Source organism: Pteropus alecto, unplaced genomic scaffold (assembly GCF_000325575.1).
Source record: "Pteropus alecto unplaced genomic scaffold, ASM32557v1 scaffold3, whole genome shotgun sequence".
Lineage (NCBI taxonomy): Eukaryota > Metazoa > Chordata > Mammalia > Chiroptera > Pteropodidae > Pteropus > Pteropus alecto.
This window is the reverse complement of record NW_006442484.1, coordinates 33,653,259-33,672,194: the sequence shown is the minus strand read 5'-3', so window position 1 is coordinate 33,672,194 and position 18,936 is coordinate 33,653,259. Positions and strand designations below refer to the sequence as shown.

General features: G+C 35.1%; 1 protein-coding gene across 3 annotated transcripts in view; it reads left to right on the top strand.

The window, feature by feature from the left end:
- The window catches only part of PLA2R1 (phospholipase A2 receptor 1), a 95,096-nt gene that overhangs the window by 35,762 nt on the left and 40,398 nt on the right, over positions 1–18,936 (top strand). For all 3 annotated transcript variants that reach the window (XM_006921112.3, XM_025039429.1, XM_025039430.1), the window contains 2 exons: positions 3,104–3,216; positions 10,515–10,684. In XM_006921112.3, the coding sequence (XP_006921174.1) occupies positions 3,104–3,216; positions 10,515–10,684 (283 nt within the window). The remainder of the gene's footprint in view (positions 1–3,103; positions 3,217–10,514; positions 10,685–18,936) is intronic.

Genomic DNA, 18,936 nt, shown 5'->3' with positions numbered 1-18,936 from the left:
ACTCCCTCCCTTCTATCCTTTCTTCTTCCTTTTTTCTGAGAGTAGGCTACTTTTAACAAACCAAATAATTATCAGCTGGAGGCACATGTAAGATTTACAGCTCTGAGTAGATTGTCTTGCCATCCTCTTTGACCTAAGACTACTTTTCTTTTGAGATTAAAAAAAAAAAAAAAAGTTAATTATACCCTTGCACCATCTGTACAAACAATGACTGTCATGCGATGCCCTGTCTCACTTGAGGTTTTCATAGTCTTCCAATGGAATGTCAGAGGGAAAACGATGCATTCTTTGAGTCAGAGAATGAACTTCTGCACCCAAAGTCTTGCTTTCCTGTTCACCTTTAAGCTTAAACATTTGAATAGAATACAATAATGGAGAAAAGTATACGTTTGGAAACATTTATTATTTGGGAAAGGGACAGTAAAAAGTACTTTAGTATTTTAAGTAATAAAGTAATTTCAGTACATTAAGTAATAAAAGCACTTAATACTTTAGGTTTCAACTTACAAGGTAAAAAATTATGTTTTAAATGCATTTAATATCCTACAGTAAAGTTACCAAAAAAATCTACCTACTAGTGTCCTCAACACATGCTCCATCTCTCTCTCTCTCTCTCTCTCTCTCTCTCTCTCACACACACACACACACACACACACACACGTACACACACACTAAAAAATTTTGACATATATTGGAGATATTAGGCCATATGAGTATCAGAAGTTTCCCAAACCGGATTTTTATGCAATTCTGCTTTAATTATTTTCTTTTCTAATTCAGTTATTTATGTTTCAATTAAGCAAGGACCCATCTCTCCAGAAACTTGCATTTTATTCATTAATCCATGTGTAAATATATGAATTACTTTTTATACTCCAGCTTAACAACACACATGTCATGCTGACATGTTACCCAACATTTCATCTAATGATCACAATTCCTGAAGTAATTGTAGCTAATGACTAATCTAATCTAGATCTGAGCAGAAATATTGAAAAAAGAATTTCTTACTGTGGCTTTCAAGGCACCTCAACATGTTTTGTGTTGAAAGGGCAATCAACAAAAATAGAACTGATGTTTTATCCAAACTTTTATACACTGCTTCCCTTTCCTGGCCAACACTACAGTATTTAAAGCTTTTGAGGTCAGACCCAGCTCTCTAACTTTATGGTGAAATTCCCATTAATTTCTTTATGCATCAGCCTATGAGTATGGTTTCAGAAGTTTCCTTTCTTTTAGCCAATTGTTTTAATGTAATTCTCTAAACAGTCTGCACATACAAAATCAATTTATAATATGTCTTGATAATTTCAAAACAAAAAAGACTTATTTTTCCCTCTAAATCACTTTTTCAAAGATTGCATGATATGAGCAATTGTTTCAGTATCGTCATCATCATTTCATATAAAATGAGATGGCACCTCAGGTACAAAGGATATTTATGGATACAATCAATTATTCTTTCCACTTTCATTATATGGACAAAAGCTTGTAGTAAAAAGTCTTTTGTTTTTCTTGTTGTTACTATGCCACATTTCTTGAGCCTGTTCAGTTCTTGGATTTTGTCTGTTTGTTTGTTTGTTTGTTTTGATAAAAGGTCTGTTATCGAAGAACTACTAATGACAAAAGAATACTTTGTCGGAAAGGTCATATTGTCAGGCTTCCTCCAATTGTCCTTCCAAATACAAAAGCAGCATAACCTCCCTGCCCTGTCTGGTGTGATCCATGGAGGGGCTCTGGCTGGACCTATCAATTACTCACACGGATAAAGTTTGGAGGAGAAGATAAGGGAGTTAGTTCAGAGCATGTCCTGGCTGGCTGGATGAGGAACTCCTGTGATCCGCACCTCGTTTATAATATGTTTTGAACTAAAATAGCTGATTTCTAAAATAGTATTTCCTTTAATTAACTGCAAGACTGAGACCTTTTCCAAGAAATATAGCAGAAAATATTTTATATCTGATCAAGTTTTGGCAAGCATTAGATGACACAAAATGAAGTGTGTTTTAAAACTGGTGAATATGCAAAAATAGACATAAGTGATGTGATTTTGTAATATTGAAAGAAAAAGGACAGAAATAACTCAGTTGAAATATAGAAAACTAATAAATGCATGCCTCCTATACTGTATGATTTTAAAGAATAAAATCCCATCATTGTTCCTAAGGCCGAGTTTTGGACCACACGCACACTTGTCATTTTTGCCTGAGTGCCAAAGCTTGCTTTCTTTCTCTCTAAATGGCTAGCCAATTGATTTAGGAATAGTCTTTACCAAAAAAATATATTTTTTGGCCAATCTCTATTTGGATGCATTATGATCCTGTCAAAACCATCCTGGATTGCACCAGAATTGGGTTCGAGGTCAGTTTATCCACTAGTTTGTGACTTTATCCAAGGCCTTAACCTCAGTGAATTTCAGTGGGATTACATGAAAAAAGCAATACAAAAGAAAGTTGAAAAAATATACACTATGATCTAGATACATATGTCTTCTTTGCTCATACTAAACCCTTGTCTCTATCCTAAGGTCTCTGCCTGCACTTTTTCCTTCCATTCTCACAACAGCCTCATGGATGCTTTTATTACCCAATTTACAGAGGAGAAAACTAAGACATGAAGAGATTAAGTAAGGTCGCACAGTGATGGAGTCAGGATTCAAACCCATGCATTCTCTTTTCAAACACTCTTAATTTCTACCAGTCTGTAGGAACAACTGGTATGAAATTCTATGTTTGAACTGTGTGTGTGTGTGTGTGTGTGTGTGTGTGTGTGTGTGTGTGTGTGAGAGAGAGAGAGAGAGAGAGAGAGAGAGAGAGAGAAATCTTGAGAAAGTACCCTTTATTTTTATTTGCTTTTAAGGTTTTAGGTTTTATGATTTTAAGTTAATTCAAACTTTTAGGTTTTAAGAATTAAATAAATCTAGTAGTAGCTTTACCTAATGGCATTACCAGATAGAATAAATATAAAGATATCAAGACAAAATTCAAGTTTCGAGTTTTGAGTGGGTCCGAGAGGTAATATAAGTGGTAAATGAGAATATGCAAAAAAGATTATTTGCTATTTAACTAAATCAGATTATGTCCTTAATTTTCCTTTTTTTAAGGGATGGGAGAGACATGGCGGATTCTGCTACAAAATTGACACTGTCCTGCGAAGCTTTGACCACGCCTCTGGTGGTTATTACTGTCCTCCTACACTTGTAACCATTACAAACAGGTAAAGTAGAAATTTTCTATCAAAAATATGACTGTGCTTTGACATGAAGGCTCTTGGAATGATAAAATCTAGCCCTAATCAGTAACTTGTCAAAATCTATAGCATACTGTACATTAGAGTATTAAATTATTTAAATTATTGAGATGAATTAAAATTATAGAATGTTATTCCTAAATTGATTTTTAAGTAACAAATAGTAAAATTTAAGATGACTTTTACTTTCCACAAACATTTATTACCTAGTTTCACTAATAAGTTGTTAATACAGTATATTTAGATTTTATCATCCAAGTATTTATAATGGAAAAGAAATATGTTATTTAGCAATTAAATATTTTTGAAATTGAATGTGTGTGAGTCATGTCGGAATTTTTTTTTTAGAACAAAAGTAAGTATAACTAATCTGTGGAGGATATTCAAATGTTTTCCCATTGCTTCTTAGGTCGATATTTGTTTAGAGTCAGACTTCTCTGTACACAGGTTGTCTGCTCAATGCCAACAGAGAAACTATACCCTTTTGGTACTCCACATGAGTCATACATGCTACAGATGTACCATAGGGGATAAACGCATTGAAGGCAGAAGTCATCTCAGTGTCACTATTAATATCAGGAGGACAGTGAGGGGTTGGAGATGAACTCCTCCCTGCTGAAGATGGAAGCAAGGTAGAACTCTTCGGCAGGTCCACGGGAAAACTATACCTGCAAAGCAAGTCACTGGTGTTTTACCAAGGTCATCGCCTTTAAAAACATCCACAGAATACCAGGAAACAGAACTGATGCTGTGGTTTCATCTAGAGATCGTTTACATGTAGGTCTAGCCTGCAGGGGGAATTCCTGTGTGCTTTCTCTACTCTCCGCACATAGAGAGTCAACATTCAAAGCCATCAGTATTTCCTTCCTCCTTTTACCTTCTTGTTTTCTTACCTTCTTTCCCAGTCTTTCTTCTAAACGTTGCATAGGAATGCATACATGTGTGCACATGCACACACACGCATACACACACACGGAGGAAAAGACTGATAGCATTTGGTAAAACAGTCTGGTGAAAAATCCTTTGCTCAGGAGACCCTTCGTTCGGGGTATAACACTGCCTTTGATGTAGCTCAGTGTTGTTTTTAGTTCTACCTTTCTCTTTCCCAGAATAGCTACCAGGCGTGAAAAAAAAGCATTTATCCTCACTTTGTTAATCTATCCAAAAGGTTTCAATAGAATCTCAGGTTTGAAGTTTTCAGTGATTCAACGTAGGACTTTATTCAGGAGCCTGACCAATGAAACTGTGCTCTTTGTTAATTATATTTAATTAATTGTGTGTTTCATTGAAGAAATAAGTCTAATTGTTTCACCTGTTTTTTTTATGCCTTATTCTTTCTTTTCTTTGTGTGTGTGTGAAATTCATTGAGTGTCACATAACCTGGTACTGTGTTAATTACTTTTCATATGTTATCTGACTATGCAAAAATTCAATAGTCAAGGGTTTGTTAGAAAATTGTTTATTGAATACCTATTTTGTGAGAGGCACCATATTGGCATGCTGTACAAAAGAAATAAAAGGCACAATGTAATCTTCCAGGTGCCACTCGAAGGCCAGCAACTATAGAACATAGATACGTGAAATAAGTAAAGAAGGTAGAATAACACAATAAATGGATAAACTCATAGCAACATTACAGATAACCCACAGTGCCAAAGTGACCCAAGGTGGGGCAGAAATCTGTTAGAATTCAAATGCTTAATTTTCTAAGCATCCTTTGTGGACCTCATGCAAATGATGGAAAGTGTCTGGGGAAAAAATGCTCTGTTTCACTTCCCCAAAAACTGGATGTAAGAGTATGCTGTAAGTACTTAAATGTTGTTCTTTGCTAAACTGTATTCGGTAGCCAATACTAATGTGTGGGCCAACTCTGAAGCAGAACTATGCCATAGGTAAGTTTGTTTTTGTCCCAGCCTCAGCCTCCCAGGCCCACCCAGGTGCCCTTGTGCTGGCATTCTACTCAGTCACCGACCAAGCCCCGGTAGTACTACATGTTTGCCCCAGAAGCATCTCTCTCAGGCAGATAACATACATATGCACTGCCTTCTACATCCAAAGCAGTGACTGCAAACATATCTACATCCAAAGCAGTGACTGCAACACGGGACATGCAAGTTGAGAGAAGGAAAGGCCCCGTGTGCCTGATTTTTATTCATTTAGACCCCAACGGATAAGAAACAAAGACCCACACCGTACTGCCCTGTGAGTGACAATACACACATTTGAATATTTTTCAGTAGCATCTTTTGTCTGAGAAGATTGGACAGTAGATGGAAAATCTCCTCAGATCCAGGAGTGTCCACTAGCAGCTCTGGTAATCCTTTTCTTCCATTACTGATTTCTGTTTGAGTTAAGACACTGCTGTCACTCACCAGTACCCAAGCTTGTAGTTGCTAATTGATTTTCCAGTCTTCTGCACAACTGAACGACAGGTTTGATAGGCACAATTAGAACCACCTGCTACAAATTACTTATTTCTTTTGTAACTGCTCCTGGTCTAGGACTTTTAACACTTTGTGGAATAGAGAGGGGAAAAACATACCCTTATTGCTGAATAACAGAATTTTATTTCCTTGATGTTACCAATTTTTTTTCAGACAGAGCATGAATGCAGAGCTTGAGTTTCAAAATTACCATGGATAATTATCTAAATGCATGTATATCTAAATCTTGAATCAATCATTGATGGAATTTTTGGTACAAAATAATCTGCATAACATTCAATTTTGTGAATTTTGCCAAAAATGAGAAACCCTGCAGTATCTCATTTTTTCCTAGGTTCAAATGTGCATTAATTTCAAGCATATTTACAGCTCTGCTACTTCCTGCAGCCGCCATATCCACCCCAAACACTTTTGCAGTTAACTTTTTTTCTTCCTAGAGAAATTTCTATTTAAGTCCTTTGTCCGTTTTTTTTTTTTTTATTGGCGTGTTTGTTCTTTGTTGCTGGATTGCAGGATTTCATTATATATTATTAATATTAATTCCTCATTGGATAAATAATTTGTAATTGTGTTTTCCTATTTCTTGGGTTACTTTTTCGTTCTGTCGATAGTGTCCTTTGATGTGCAAAATTTTTAATTTTGATTAAGTCCAATTTATCCATTTCTTATTTGTTACCTGTACTTTTGGTGTCATATGCAAGAAATCATTCCCAAATTCAATGTTATGAAACTTTTCCCCTATGTTTGCTTCTAAGAGCTTTATAGTTTTAGCTCTTACATTTAGACCTTTGATCCACTTTGAATTAATTTTTGTAAATGGTGTGAGGTAAGAGTCCAGCTTCATTCTTTCTCAGGTGGATATCCAGTTTTTCCAGCATGATTGTTGAAAATATTGTCTTTTACCCATTGAATTGTCTTGGCACCGCTGTCAAAAATCACTTGACCAGATATATGAGGGTTTATTTCTGGGTTCTCTATTCTATTCCATTGGTCTATATGTCTGTCTTTATGCCAGTACTGTGCCATTTTGATTGTAATACTTTTTAGTAAGTTTTAAAATCAGAAAATATCAGACTTCCAACTTTGTCCTTTATCATCTTTGTTTTTGCTCTTCAGAGTCCCTTGAAATTCCATATGAACTTTAAGGAGAATTTTTCCACTTCTGCAAAAAAAAAAAAAAGAAAAAAAATCATTAGGATTTTGATAATGATTATATTCAGTCTGTAGATTGCTTTGGGTAGTATGGAAATTTTAAGAATAAGTCTTCCAATCCATGAACACGGAATGTCTTTCCATTTATTTCTTTCTTCTTTTGTAGTATAATGTTTTGTAGTTTTCAGTGTATAAGTCTTTCAAATTTTTGGTTAAGTTTATTCCCAAATATTTTATTCTTTTTGATGGTATTGCAAATGGAATTGTTTGTGTAGTTTTCTTTTCAGATTGTTTGTTGTTAGTATACAGAAATGCAATTGATTTTTGTTTGCTGACTTTGTATTCTGCAACTTTACTAAATTTGTTTATTAGTTCTAACAGGTTTTTTGTAGAATGCAAAATTTCTTTTTAAAAACACTCTTTTGAAAATTATGTGATGAAAACATTCTCATTGGTATAAATTCAAGCAATCCAGAAGAATGTAGACTAAAATGTGAAAGTGTACCCTCATCTGCACTTTCCTCCCTCCCAACCAAACCCGGTCCGTTCCCCAAAGATATCTGCCATTAACGGTTTGGTATTTGCTCTTCTAGGTTTCGTTTATGTATATATTAAGTACATTTTCTAAGTCTGTATTTTTTCTTCTAGCCTTTTGTAAGAAACAAAGTCCAAAAACTTAAAGTCATTTATTTTTAAATGGCATCAAAAATGTCAACAATTGTGTTATTGGGAGAAATCCAATTGTAATTACTTAGTTCAAAACTGAGTCCCTCCTAAATGGGTCATTATATATAAAGACTACTGCTACGGCTTGTTTGTTTGTTTTTAATTGAAATAACTCTAGTGAAGACACTTCCAATGCATTATGTTTTTTTTTCTCTCGTTTTGGTAATACAAACAAAATCATTATAGTACTGCTGTCTGCTAAGTACTGTGTTGTTCATAGACAGAGAACATCCTTTCTTTAGCTACATGTCACTGGCTAAACTGATGAAAAATACAATGTTCAAATAGAGATTTAAGTATAAAATACCTCCTTTGAAGTGTACACTTTTGAAAGGCGAAATGTTTACTTTGAAATAAAAGATTTGTCAATGTTTGCCAGAAATATGCATTGCTATCTTCAAATTGCATTTTTAAATTAAATTTAATATTTAGCACTAGGAGCAACACTTTCTTGTCAAACTGATGGAAGTTCGAGATTTATTTTTCTTGCTTACACTAAAAAAATAAATTTGATTTCTTAACTTTCTTAAGGAGTTGATTGGATAATTAATTTCTTTCTGAGTCTAAGAATTATTACTCTACAAAATTTTATTTTATAAGAAGATACACACAGCAAAATATTTTATCATTTGTTTTTCTAAAGAATAACAAAAAAAGTTTACTGAATTCCTTAAAAATAATATTTTATCCTGGTTAAAATTATAATATAAAAACATACATATGTGGCTTTTTTTTTTTAAATCATAACATTTTAATTAAACCTCAGTGAAAACAGACAAAAAGGCCAGATAGTATAAAACTCTGGAGTATACTGAAATGAAGAATTCTAAAACAAAGGACCAGAAAAGACTTTAAAATGTTGTGTGCTCTATTACTGTAAGCCAAAGTTTTCACAACCCTTTAGTGTTTGAAACCAAATAAAGTGGTAAAGAATATAAAATGTTCTTGTCTCCTTATCAGTTGGAAACAGATACTCAAGAGATTGCATGCTGTTATCCAGGTTAATCTCTTAAAATATACGGTGTAGAAGACATATTTGCTGATTTTCTTTACTAACAATGCTATCGTCTAAATTGGACCAAGAGAACTAGAGTCCCGTTTTGATTCAAAGGTTTTAGGATTTTAAGTATGTGTATTATATGCAACCACTTAAAAGATATATGTGGCAATTAAAAAGCAGAAGGTTTCTGTTGTTTTAAGCGATGATAAATGGAGATCAAATAAATCAGAATGGATTAAATAAATCTAAAACCTACAAGGGGCAAAAGCAAAATGTCATGAATAATGATACCAGAGGCCAAGTTCAAAGACAACGTTATTTCTCTTCATTATCCGATAATGCCATAGTACAAGGTAATCGAAGAACCAGCGTTGGCTCCTGGGTTTAGAACCAGCAGAGGGAATCGTGGTCCTGGCTGCAGCCTCCATGTGCCTTGCTTGTCTCTTAGCACAACAGTTTTAGACATGGTAACAATACTACTCTGCCTCAGAGGGGTGAAGGAAAAGCAGGTGTTTTGTTTGTTTGTTTGTTTGTTTGTTTGTTTTAATGAGAGCATAAACCAATGGAAGGGTAAGAAAATCACAATAGCATCTAGACAATATTTAGCTTTACATACTTTTTTTTTGAAGCACGTTTACCTACAGTTCTGCCACTGTAATCTGGTTAAAAAAGAACTTTTCTAATTTTAAATGTGTGCTAGTCAGACTATTAATAGAGTACCTGCAGAAAGTATTTACTAAAGCCTGATGAAACTCCATATGCTCTGCCAAGATGAGTATCATGGATCCCTAAGACCATCCATTGTTACTAGTGATGTTCATAAGGCATTTAAAAATTTTACTCCTTTGTGTTCATTTCTCTCTCCCTCTCCTATTTCCTTTGAGCCTTTTCAGTTCCTGAATGACCCTGTTGCTTTTGCTTTCCTTTGCAAGTTAAGGATGCATAGTAATGAAAAAATCCAAAAGTGGATGAAGAAGTCTAATTTGCTTTCTCATTAGTTTTCCTGGGTAGTTTCATCAGGCCTTTCCCTTCTCACTGACTCAGCAGGTCTAGTCAAAAATCACCATTTGAAATGTTTCCTCAAAACTTTATGTGTATTGAAAATAAATTGTTCAAGGTAGTTTCAAACAGAGCTTAAAACTTCAGTGCTAGTTAAATTTTAATACTCACATTTTTCTTTTAGGTAGTCTTGTGAAAGCATATATACAAGTTTTCTAGATTCTGCTTTCGATGCATTCATCTTGAGAAGGGAGCATTGCCACTAATCAGTGAACGTGAACTCATTCAGCTGTTTGGGAAAAATATTATTGGGTATAATTCCTTGGGTTGTCCTAGGATTTTAAATTTATCTAAAGTGAATGTGCATATCTGAATACATTTGAATAAGCCAAGGACACCACGTGCCTATGAGCAAACTGATTTGGGAGACATAAAATTGTTACTCCAATCTCTGTTCCATTCTCACCAAGCAAGTGTGGTGGGTGGGTGTATGTGAACTTTGTTGGCAGATGTTCATTCAGAAAAGTAGAATATCCTTCCTTCTCCCAATGTCAGCCCCTTACTTCCTGCAGGTTATTGCTCCGTGTGTGCTGTGTGACCCAATTACAAAGTAGGTCACGTGTTGTGCCAAGAAATGCATTATTGCTGGCTTTGTGGACTTTACCACCTACACTTCGAAACTGGAGCTGGACTCTATTCCTTGAAAGAATTAAGCCCTGTCTGTAAGAGTCAAATTCCCCTCCGTCATATATTTTTAGAAATTGCATTGACATTTGGCATTTATTAGTAATGTTCAGGGTCTTCGGGCATTTTTCTGCTTCCATGTTCTAAAGAATTCATGAGAAGTGTTTATTCTGGAGCCAGTCTGTCCACCTTATTATCTTTTAATGACTTTTTTATTGCCCAGAAACTTACTATAACCATTTCCTTTTTCCTTTTTTAAGGTTTGAACAGGCTTTTATTACCAGTTTGATCAGTAGTGTGGTAAAAACGAAGGACAGTTATTTTTGGATAGCTCTTCAAGACCAAAATGACACAGGAGAATATACTTGGAAGACAGCAGGGCAGAAGTCTGAGCCGGTGCAATACACACACTGGAATGCACATCAGCCCCGTGAGTAGAGGAGACTGTGACACTACTTCTCCTTCCTGTTTTCTTTGCCCCAAATTTCTTCCACCCCTTGGCCCACCTCTTTTGATTCTTCCTTAAAGTTTTCTTAATGCCTAAATCAACTAAAACAATTACCAGGTTCTCAGGGGATGACATATGGCTGGTCATTTTTTAAAGTATAATCCATATGGGTCACATGACGTGTTCAAGGAATAAATTTATTGCTCAAGACCACACATTCCTTTATTAGCAGAAGTTCAGTTTCTCTCTCTAAATTCTTTGTAACAATTCCAGGGGCTTACTTACTCCAGAATAGCTTGCGATACTTCATGGTGAACGGGCACATGTGGGCACATATAATCAGTTCACAGTCACTGCCGTGTGACTTTGCTGAAGAATGTTGACTCATTACTTAGATAACATTCTCGTTAGTCCATCTCTTCCATGGACTTCATCCTCATGTGAACTAATCGAGCTCTAGAACCCAAAGCATGAAACTATGCCAGGTTAGTGAATTCCAAAAGAAGCTAATGGCTTCAGTTACAAAGCAGACTAGAACCAGCCCCGATGGAATAAGATTTAAGCCCTTTTATTAAGCTTAGGTCATCAGCCTAGACCCAACACCCCTTTACCTCAGCATGAATTCCTGTTTGAGTGCCTTGGTCTCCTTCTTGCCTGTGGATCTTGCTCAGGGCTACTCTAGCTTATGATTGGTAATAAGTTACCTCTAAATTTGTATCTGGAGGAAATGGATTGGGGGCCTCAGAGACTTCTCTGAGGAAAGATAAATATTATTATTATGCTATAATAATAATGATCATCATATATCAAATATATAAAAATCATTAGTCAAAGGACTAAATATAATAAATAAAAGATAGATACTGTCAGAGTGGATTAAGAAAAAGACCCAACTTTATGTTGTCTACAAGAAACCCACTTTAAATGTAAAGATGCATATAGATTAAAAGGATGGAAAAAATATACCATACTAACACTAATCAAAAGAAAACAGGACTAGCTGTACTAGTTTCAGACAGAACAGAATTCAAAACAAGGAAAATTTTCAGAGATAAAAAGGAATATTACATAATGATAAAAGAGTCAATACTCTAAGACATGACAATCCTTAATGTGTATGCACCTAACAATAGTGTCACAATACATGAGGAAAAAACTGATAGAATTCCAAGGAAAAATAGATAAATCTACTATTATAGTTGGAGACTTTAACACTCCTCTACCAGAAATGGGCTAATCCAGCAGGCAGAAAATCAGTAAGGATAAAGTTGAACTAAACAGCACCATCAATCAACTGGATATAATTGACATCTATAGACTATTTCATCCAACAACAGAAGGTTACACATTCTTCTCAGGCTCATGTGGAACATTCACCAAAAGACCACAGTCTGGGCCATAAAACACACCTTATCAAACTTGAAAGAATAGAAATCGTACACTGTCTGCTCTCAGACCACAGTGGAATTAAACTAGAAATCAACAACAGAAACACAGCTGGAAAATCTCCAAATACTTAAAGATTAAACAATACACTTCTAAATACCACATTGGTCAATTTTTTAAAAAAAATTTTAAACTAAATGTAAATGAAAATACAATTTATTAAAATTTGTGAGATGTAGAGAAAGTAGTGCTTAGAGGGAAATTTGTAGCATTAAATGTATATGTTAGAAAAGAAATATCTAAAAGCAATTATCTAAACTTCCACCTTAGGAAACTAGACAAAGAAGAGAATTTGGCAGTTTCTTACAAAACTAAACATATTCACACTGTTTACCCAAATGAATTGGAAAAACTTTCACATAAAAACTCACATATGGATTTTCATAGAAGTTTTATTCATAATTGCCAAAACTGGCAAGCAATCAAGATGTCCTTCAGTAGGTGAATGGGTAAAAAAACTGTGGTACATCCAGACAATGGAATATTATTCAGTGCTAAAAAAGAAATGAGCTATCAAACCATGAAAAGATATGGAGGAAGCTTAAAATGCATATTGCTAAGTGAAAGAAGCCAATAGGAAAAGGCTACTTACTCTTTGATTTCAACCATATGACATTCTGAAAAAGACAAAACTATGGGGGCAGTAAAAAGATTGACAGGGGTTAGTGCAGAGGGACAGATAAATAGGCAGGGCACAGAGGATTTTTCAGGCAGTGAAACTATTCTATATGATACTACAATGGTGGATATATGTCATTACACATTAGTCCAAAACCAGAGAATGTTCAACACCAAGAGTGAGCCCTAGTCTAAACCATGAACTTTGGATGATAATGATGTGTCAATACAGGTTTTTACAAATATACCATTGTGGTATAGGATGCCAATAGTAGAGGAGATTTTATGTATATGGGGGCAGGGGCCATAAGGAAAGTCTGTACTTTCTACTCAATTTTCCCGTGAACCTAAAATGCTCTAAAATATATACTTTATTATTATTTTTTAAAAACTGTACTTTTTAAAGATGTATGCAAGATGAAGTTAAGACAAGTCAGATTTTTTGTGTGTTAGCATCAATTTAGGAAATTTGTATAGAAACTGGTGACTTTGCACAGCTCTAAACAAGAAACATCACAGTTCCCTCAATAAACAACCTTCTCATTCTACAAATCTATGAATATTATTAAAATGCAGAGAATAGTAAAGTTCTGTGTCACACTTTTGCTGGAAGAAAGAAGCTCAGGTATCATTTCTAATATACTTTGGAATTTTGTTAAGAATGTCTATACCTGTCAAAATAAATTAATACATTTTGAATAGACAAAATTCTTAGTTTTAATGTCACCTACCTTGAGGCATATTTGGATGTCTAAAACCTAGAATTGAAGCAGAGCTCCTTGTCATTCATAAGTTTTTGCTGTAATTTATTTGAGTGGCACTACCCTTTTTCTCTATTCCCCGAAGCAAAAATAATGCCATTGTGCTCAGTTTGGCTGCTCATGCTGATTAACACTGAGTAAATAGTCTCTGAATAAGATGAAAATGTAAATCTTTTTTTGAAGAAAATGGCAATATAAAAACCACTGTGTTTCTTTTTTCTTTTAAATTGCAGTTTGCAGAAACACCATTCTAAATCACATTTTTTTTCCAGCCTGTCATACAACACACACACACAAATCCATTAGCTTAGTCTTCATGTCAGAATCTTAATCCAGCCCAGACTGACTATATAAATTGACCCCTGAACAGGAAGCCTGCAGCTTTTTATAAACTCAGCCAAGACACTCTCCTCATGTCATACCATCAAAATATTCAATCTGTGGTGGAATCATCGTTCTGCCATATTTTTCAACTCTGTATTATGTTCTCTAAATACTATAGAGAACCACCAAACGCCTGTCATCCAGTGTCATCAATTATCAACTCATGGTCAATCTTGTTTTATCTATACTCTCCTTCTACTCCCCCCCACTTTCCATATTGTTTCATAACAAATCCCAGACATTATATTGCTTCATCCACAAATATTTTAGTATTATCTCTAAAAGATGAAGACCCCTTTTTAAAAACATGAAGATAATACAATTATCACACCTAAAAGTAATTAACTATAATCCATAACAAATCTTCAATTAATGCCCAAATTTCTATATGACTCATAAATATAATATAATGTATTTCACAGTTTGTACTGGGATCCAAAAAACTTTCACTAATTGTAAAACAGATTTCTAAAATCTGTTTTAATCTCTAGGTTTCCCTCTCCCTTGCCCCTACCTTTTATTTTATTTGTTGATGCAAATAGGTTGTTTGTTCTGTAGAATGTCCTATGGTCTGGATTTCTGATTATATCTCCATATGTTGTTTAATGTATTACTTTACCTCTTTATTTTCCATAAAATTAATGCTTATATTTTTAAAAAATTAGAATCAGAGGTCTGATCCAATTAAGATTTTCTTATCGTTTTTTGGAAAGACCATTTCATAATCGTGTGTTCTATCTGGAGGCACATAATGTACAAGTGCAATGCTAAGAACCATTAATGATCAATGCCTAGATCCATTGATTCATGAAGGGTTTTTTCACTCATAACTGGGGGTATATTTTTATAAAAAAATAATTTCTCTCAACTTTTAGTTAATATAACAGTTTTTATAAAAAATACAGAATAAATGCTTAATTCTTTCCCTTTGCTAGTTTTTTAATGGTTATTTGTTTATTAGTATCCTGCAAAAGTGACCAGTTTTTTTAGCTCCACTATGAAGTAAGGGTTTTAAACACATTTGATGTGTTTTAATCCACTACAATTATTACCCTTTTATTAAAATTTTATTTTCTTATTAGTTTTAAGTATACAGCATATTAGTTAAACATTTATATAGTTTAAGAAACTATTTCCCTGATTGCTCTTTCTCTCCTCTGGCTCTACATGATTATTACCCTTTTTAATGAAAATTAAAATCTTAAGCACTACCTCCTAAGTCCTTTTAATGTAACACTAGAAGCTTTTGATAGCTTTCTTGCTATCTGGTATAACAAGATGTACATTTCTGCTCAAACCTAGAAATGACTATTTTATCAAGGAACCTTTAATGAGAAATGGTATTATTTCAATATCACAATCTAGGCATAGGAATGCTCGTTGTTTATTGGTTTGTTATTGTTTCCAGTCCATTTCAGTGAACAGAGCTAGAAAATGTGTGTGTGTGTGTGTGTGTGTGTGTGATGAAATACTTTTGGAGTTCAAACTGATACTTTCAGTTTGAATTCAGGACTACAAAGTTTTTGGTTAACCCATCTTTCTTTTCTTTCATGCCAAAATTTTCTGTTCTCGAAAATCTAGAACATTTTGTTATTTTTATTTAAAAACAACAACAACAACAAAGAAACTCTATGGTACTTGGTATTTTGAGAGAAATAAATATTCAGGTAAAACAGTTTTGGTCCTTAGATACTAGTGCCACTGATTAAAGGGAAAATGATAAATCAGGCCTTGTTCGTTTAGGAAGAAGCTAATGCATAGAAACTAAAATGTACCTTGTACTTAGATTAAATATTCAATATAAATAGAGGCTGCTCAATGGCAAAAGAAAATAGATGAGTCCGTATTTGTCAAGACATTCGAAAAAGCTTTCCAAGTTATATTAGAGTTTCATAGATGTCTGTAGAGAAAAAGAAACACTTTGGAACCACTATTTTGCATCCATCTATAACTCAGGCTCAGAGATCTAGATACCACTGCAGAAAGGGTAGAACGTTATCTCGTTCATATGAGATAACTCCATATGAGTGCTCATTTCCCCAAGTGTCCCAAGTCAGTGGAAGTCTTCTGCCAGTGAAAAGGAAAATGGGACCCCAGTAGAGCAAGTCAGGCCTGTTTTCTTGAAAGTGCCCCACTCATAGCAGAGAGTAGTAAGAAGCCTGTCCAGCCAGCAGATAGATAGGCCAATCCACTTTAAGGCTCCTCAGAGTCCTGAAATGAACCACCACATAAATGAGGACAAACTCAGTCGCATTTCTAAGCACTCTTTGGTGCTTTTGATAATCTTTTTATAATCCATGTAAGTAACTGTCATATAGGTAAAGATGTGATAATAGATCTTCAAGGAAATGCTGTAACCACAAAAAGGAGAAAACATGACCAGGGAAATAAGACGGAGCTCTATGGAAATGGAGGCAAATTGTTTGAGGGGAATATTCAGTCACTCTTTCAGCAAGTGTTTACTGAATGCCTGCCTACTCTGTACCTTAATGTCATCTCATAATGGACTCAGATAAATCTGCTTTCAAATTCTAGATCAAACACTCAAGATGTAGCCTTAGGCAAGTTACCCAGCCTCTACGCTTCTGTTTTTCCATTTGCAAGCTATAGATACTAATATCTGCCTCAAATAGTTTTTGAAGTTCAGTAGGGAAAAGACCATATAAAATGCCTAGCACAGTATTGGGCAGATACACAGAACTCCATGAATACTCACCTTCTCTGTCCCAATGGCCTCACTTTTCTCCATGAAGAAAGAGAGGAGGGAGAAAGAAGATGGGCAGTGCAGAGGACTTGAGAGGTAAGGATGTGAAAGGGGTTTTGGCAGGGAATGGGAAAATAACTAGACAGACTCAAGTCAAATAATTGTCTAGAGGCTCTAAAGGCCCAGCTATAGTTTCTTCTTGGCCCTGAGGCCACAAATAGATTTTGTTTGTTTTCAGGTATTTGGCCAGAGAGGTAGAGGGTGGAGGCTTTCCCAGCTCGGTTCATCTCATAGCTTTGCCAAGTGGAAGAGACTAGACTAGTGAACTGAAATTTCTTAATTGAGTGAAAGTTTTCCCATTCATGTTTGATGGAGAGAGTGAAGGAGGGTAGAGGTAGGAAAGTAAGGAGAATTACTTTAAATGTGAGATTTATCACTGTGGAATAGAATGATAGTTTTTCTTCTCCAATGCGAAATGAGTTATCGAATTTGAGAATATTTTCTCTGAGAGAAAAACCACCTCTGCTCTTTCCCACACCCTACCCTTATTATTTGGCTTTGCAAGCATCTCCACGATATAGGATTTAAATTCTGTTTATCTCTCCCTTAGCCCAGTCTCCCTTTATTACATCACTTTACTGCTTCTTTGGGGCTGAGATTCTCAAATTTGGGTCAAATGTTCCATTAAGTTAACCACTTTAGAATACCAATAACACTTCTACAGCACTTCTCATCCTCATAGCAGTTCACAAACATCTCCTTCTCCACTAATGAAGATGAGTTGAATATCTATAGTATCTAAAACCAAAGCTATTTAATCATTGTCTGATGTGAGAAAGTAAGACAAAAATGCAAGACCAACAAAAACGTATATTACATTTTAAACTTGCTGATTCAAGCTTTTTAAAAATTCTTTGAACGTGCAGGCAGAACTCATGCCACGAAATGCCAGCTTTTGTAATAAAAACAGCCAAAATAAGAACAGAAGCAACATCTTAGCGGCGTTTTTTAGCCCTTCATATCTTTCAGGATGCTTTTTAATACATCATTTCATTTGATTTTCATGCAACCTATGAGAAGAGATTATTACCCCTATATTTTAGATAAGTTTTTCTTGTAATTAATATAACCCGTTTGAGTTTCGAGTTATAAATATTTGCGCTGGAACTAGATCCCTAGACCAGGCTCTATGTCCAAGGCTGCTGAGAAAGGAAGGATGGAGGAATCGGGTGAGAGTGTATGGCTTCTCTCCGCTTTCAAATAGAGCAACTCCATTAGTACATAATGCTTTCAGCTTTCATGTGGATTTCCATAGTTTGGTTTCAATAGAATTTCATCTAACAGGGCATGCAGCATCTCTATTGTTCATGACCCAGCTAGATTGTGAGCTGCATTTCAAAATTACATTCGACAGGACTGCAAAGCTCCATTCATGGCAAATTGTGGTTGCAGGCTCTAATCTCTTGCTCTTTCCTGTCCCTCAACCCTCCATCTTTAACACTAACTAGCTGTTCTGTTCGATGGAGCTAACCAATGGTTTTTGTATGGATCTACTCTCTCTTGACTTCCTTTCTTGCTATATGAGTCATACTAACTATGTTTTCTTGTTTCTTTGTTTACATTTTTACCCTTGTTGGTGTCTGATGCATCAGTGTGCACACACACACAGGGCTGTGTGCTTCTTGTGGATGGGAACTGTCTTGTCATCATGATGCCCAATGTGCACCCAGGATTGTTGAAGACACAAGCACTTGTTCTTTAGCTCCTTTATTCTTTCTCGATTTCACAAAGTCTTCCATTCCTTTAGGAGAGGCTCTTTGTACAACTTGTCTGTTTTCTTCTCTCACTCTTAATTTTCCCTCTCTTTAGTCTTTCTGTCATGTAAAACCCTGAATCTAAAAAAATTGAAACCATTACCTCTGAAGGGAAATTAAGCTACACAAATATGCGGTACCAAGTGACTACATTTTAAAAGTGCCTTTAAGTCTAGAATCATCACAAATCTTCAGATGTTTCATCTATAATCACTTGCTTTTTTATAAGCACCCTTTAAAAACTCTTTTCTCCTTCCCATCCTTCAAAACTCAGGTCAGATGTCACTTCCTGAAAATCCTTTACTGACATCCCAAGGCAGACTTCATCCTTCTGAAGTCTCCCCACAAAAATTTGAACACACGCACTGTTACTATAGCGCTTCACACATTATGTTTATTGTAATTAATTTTTTATGTGTCTGTGCCTCACACTAAACTAAGAGGGGTGTGTGTGTGTGTGTGTGTGTGTGTGTGTGTGTGTGTGTGTGTGTGTGTGTTTTCTCTTTC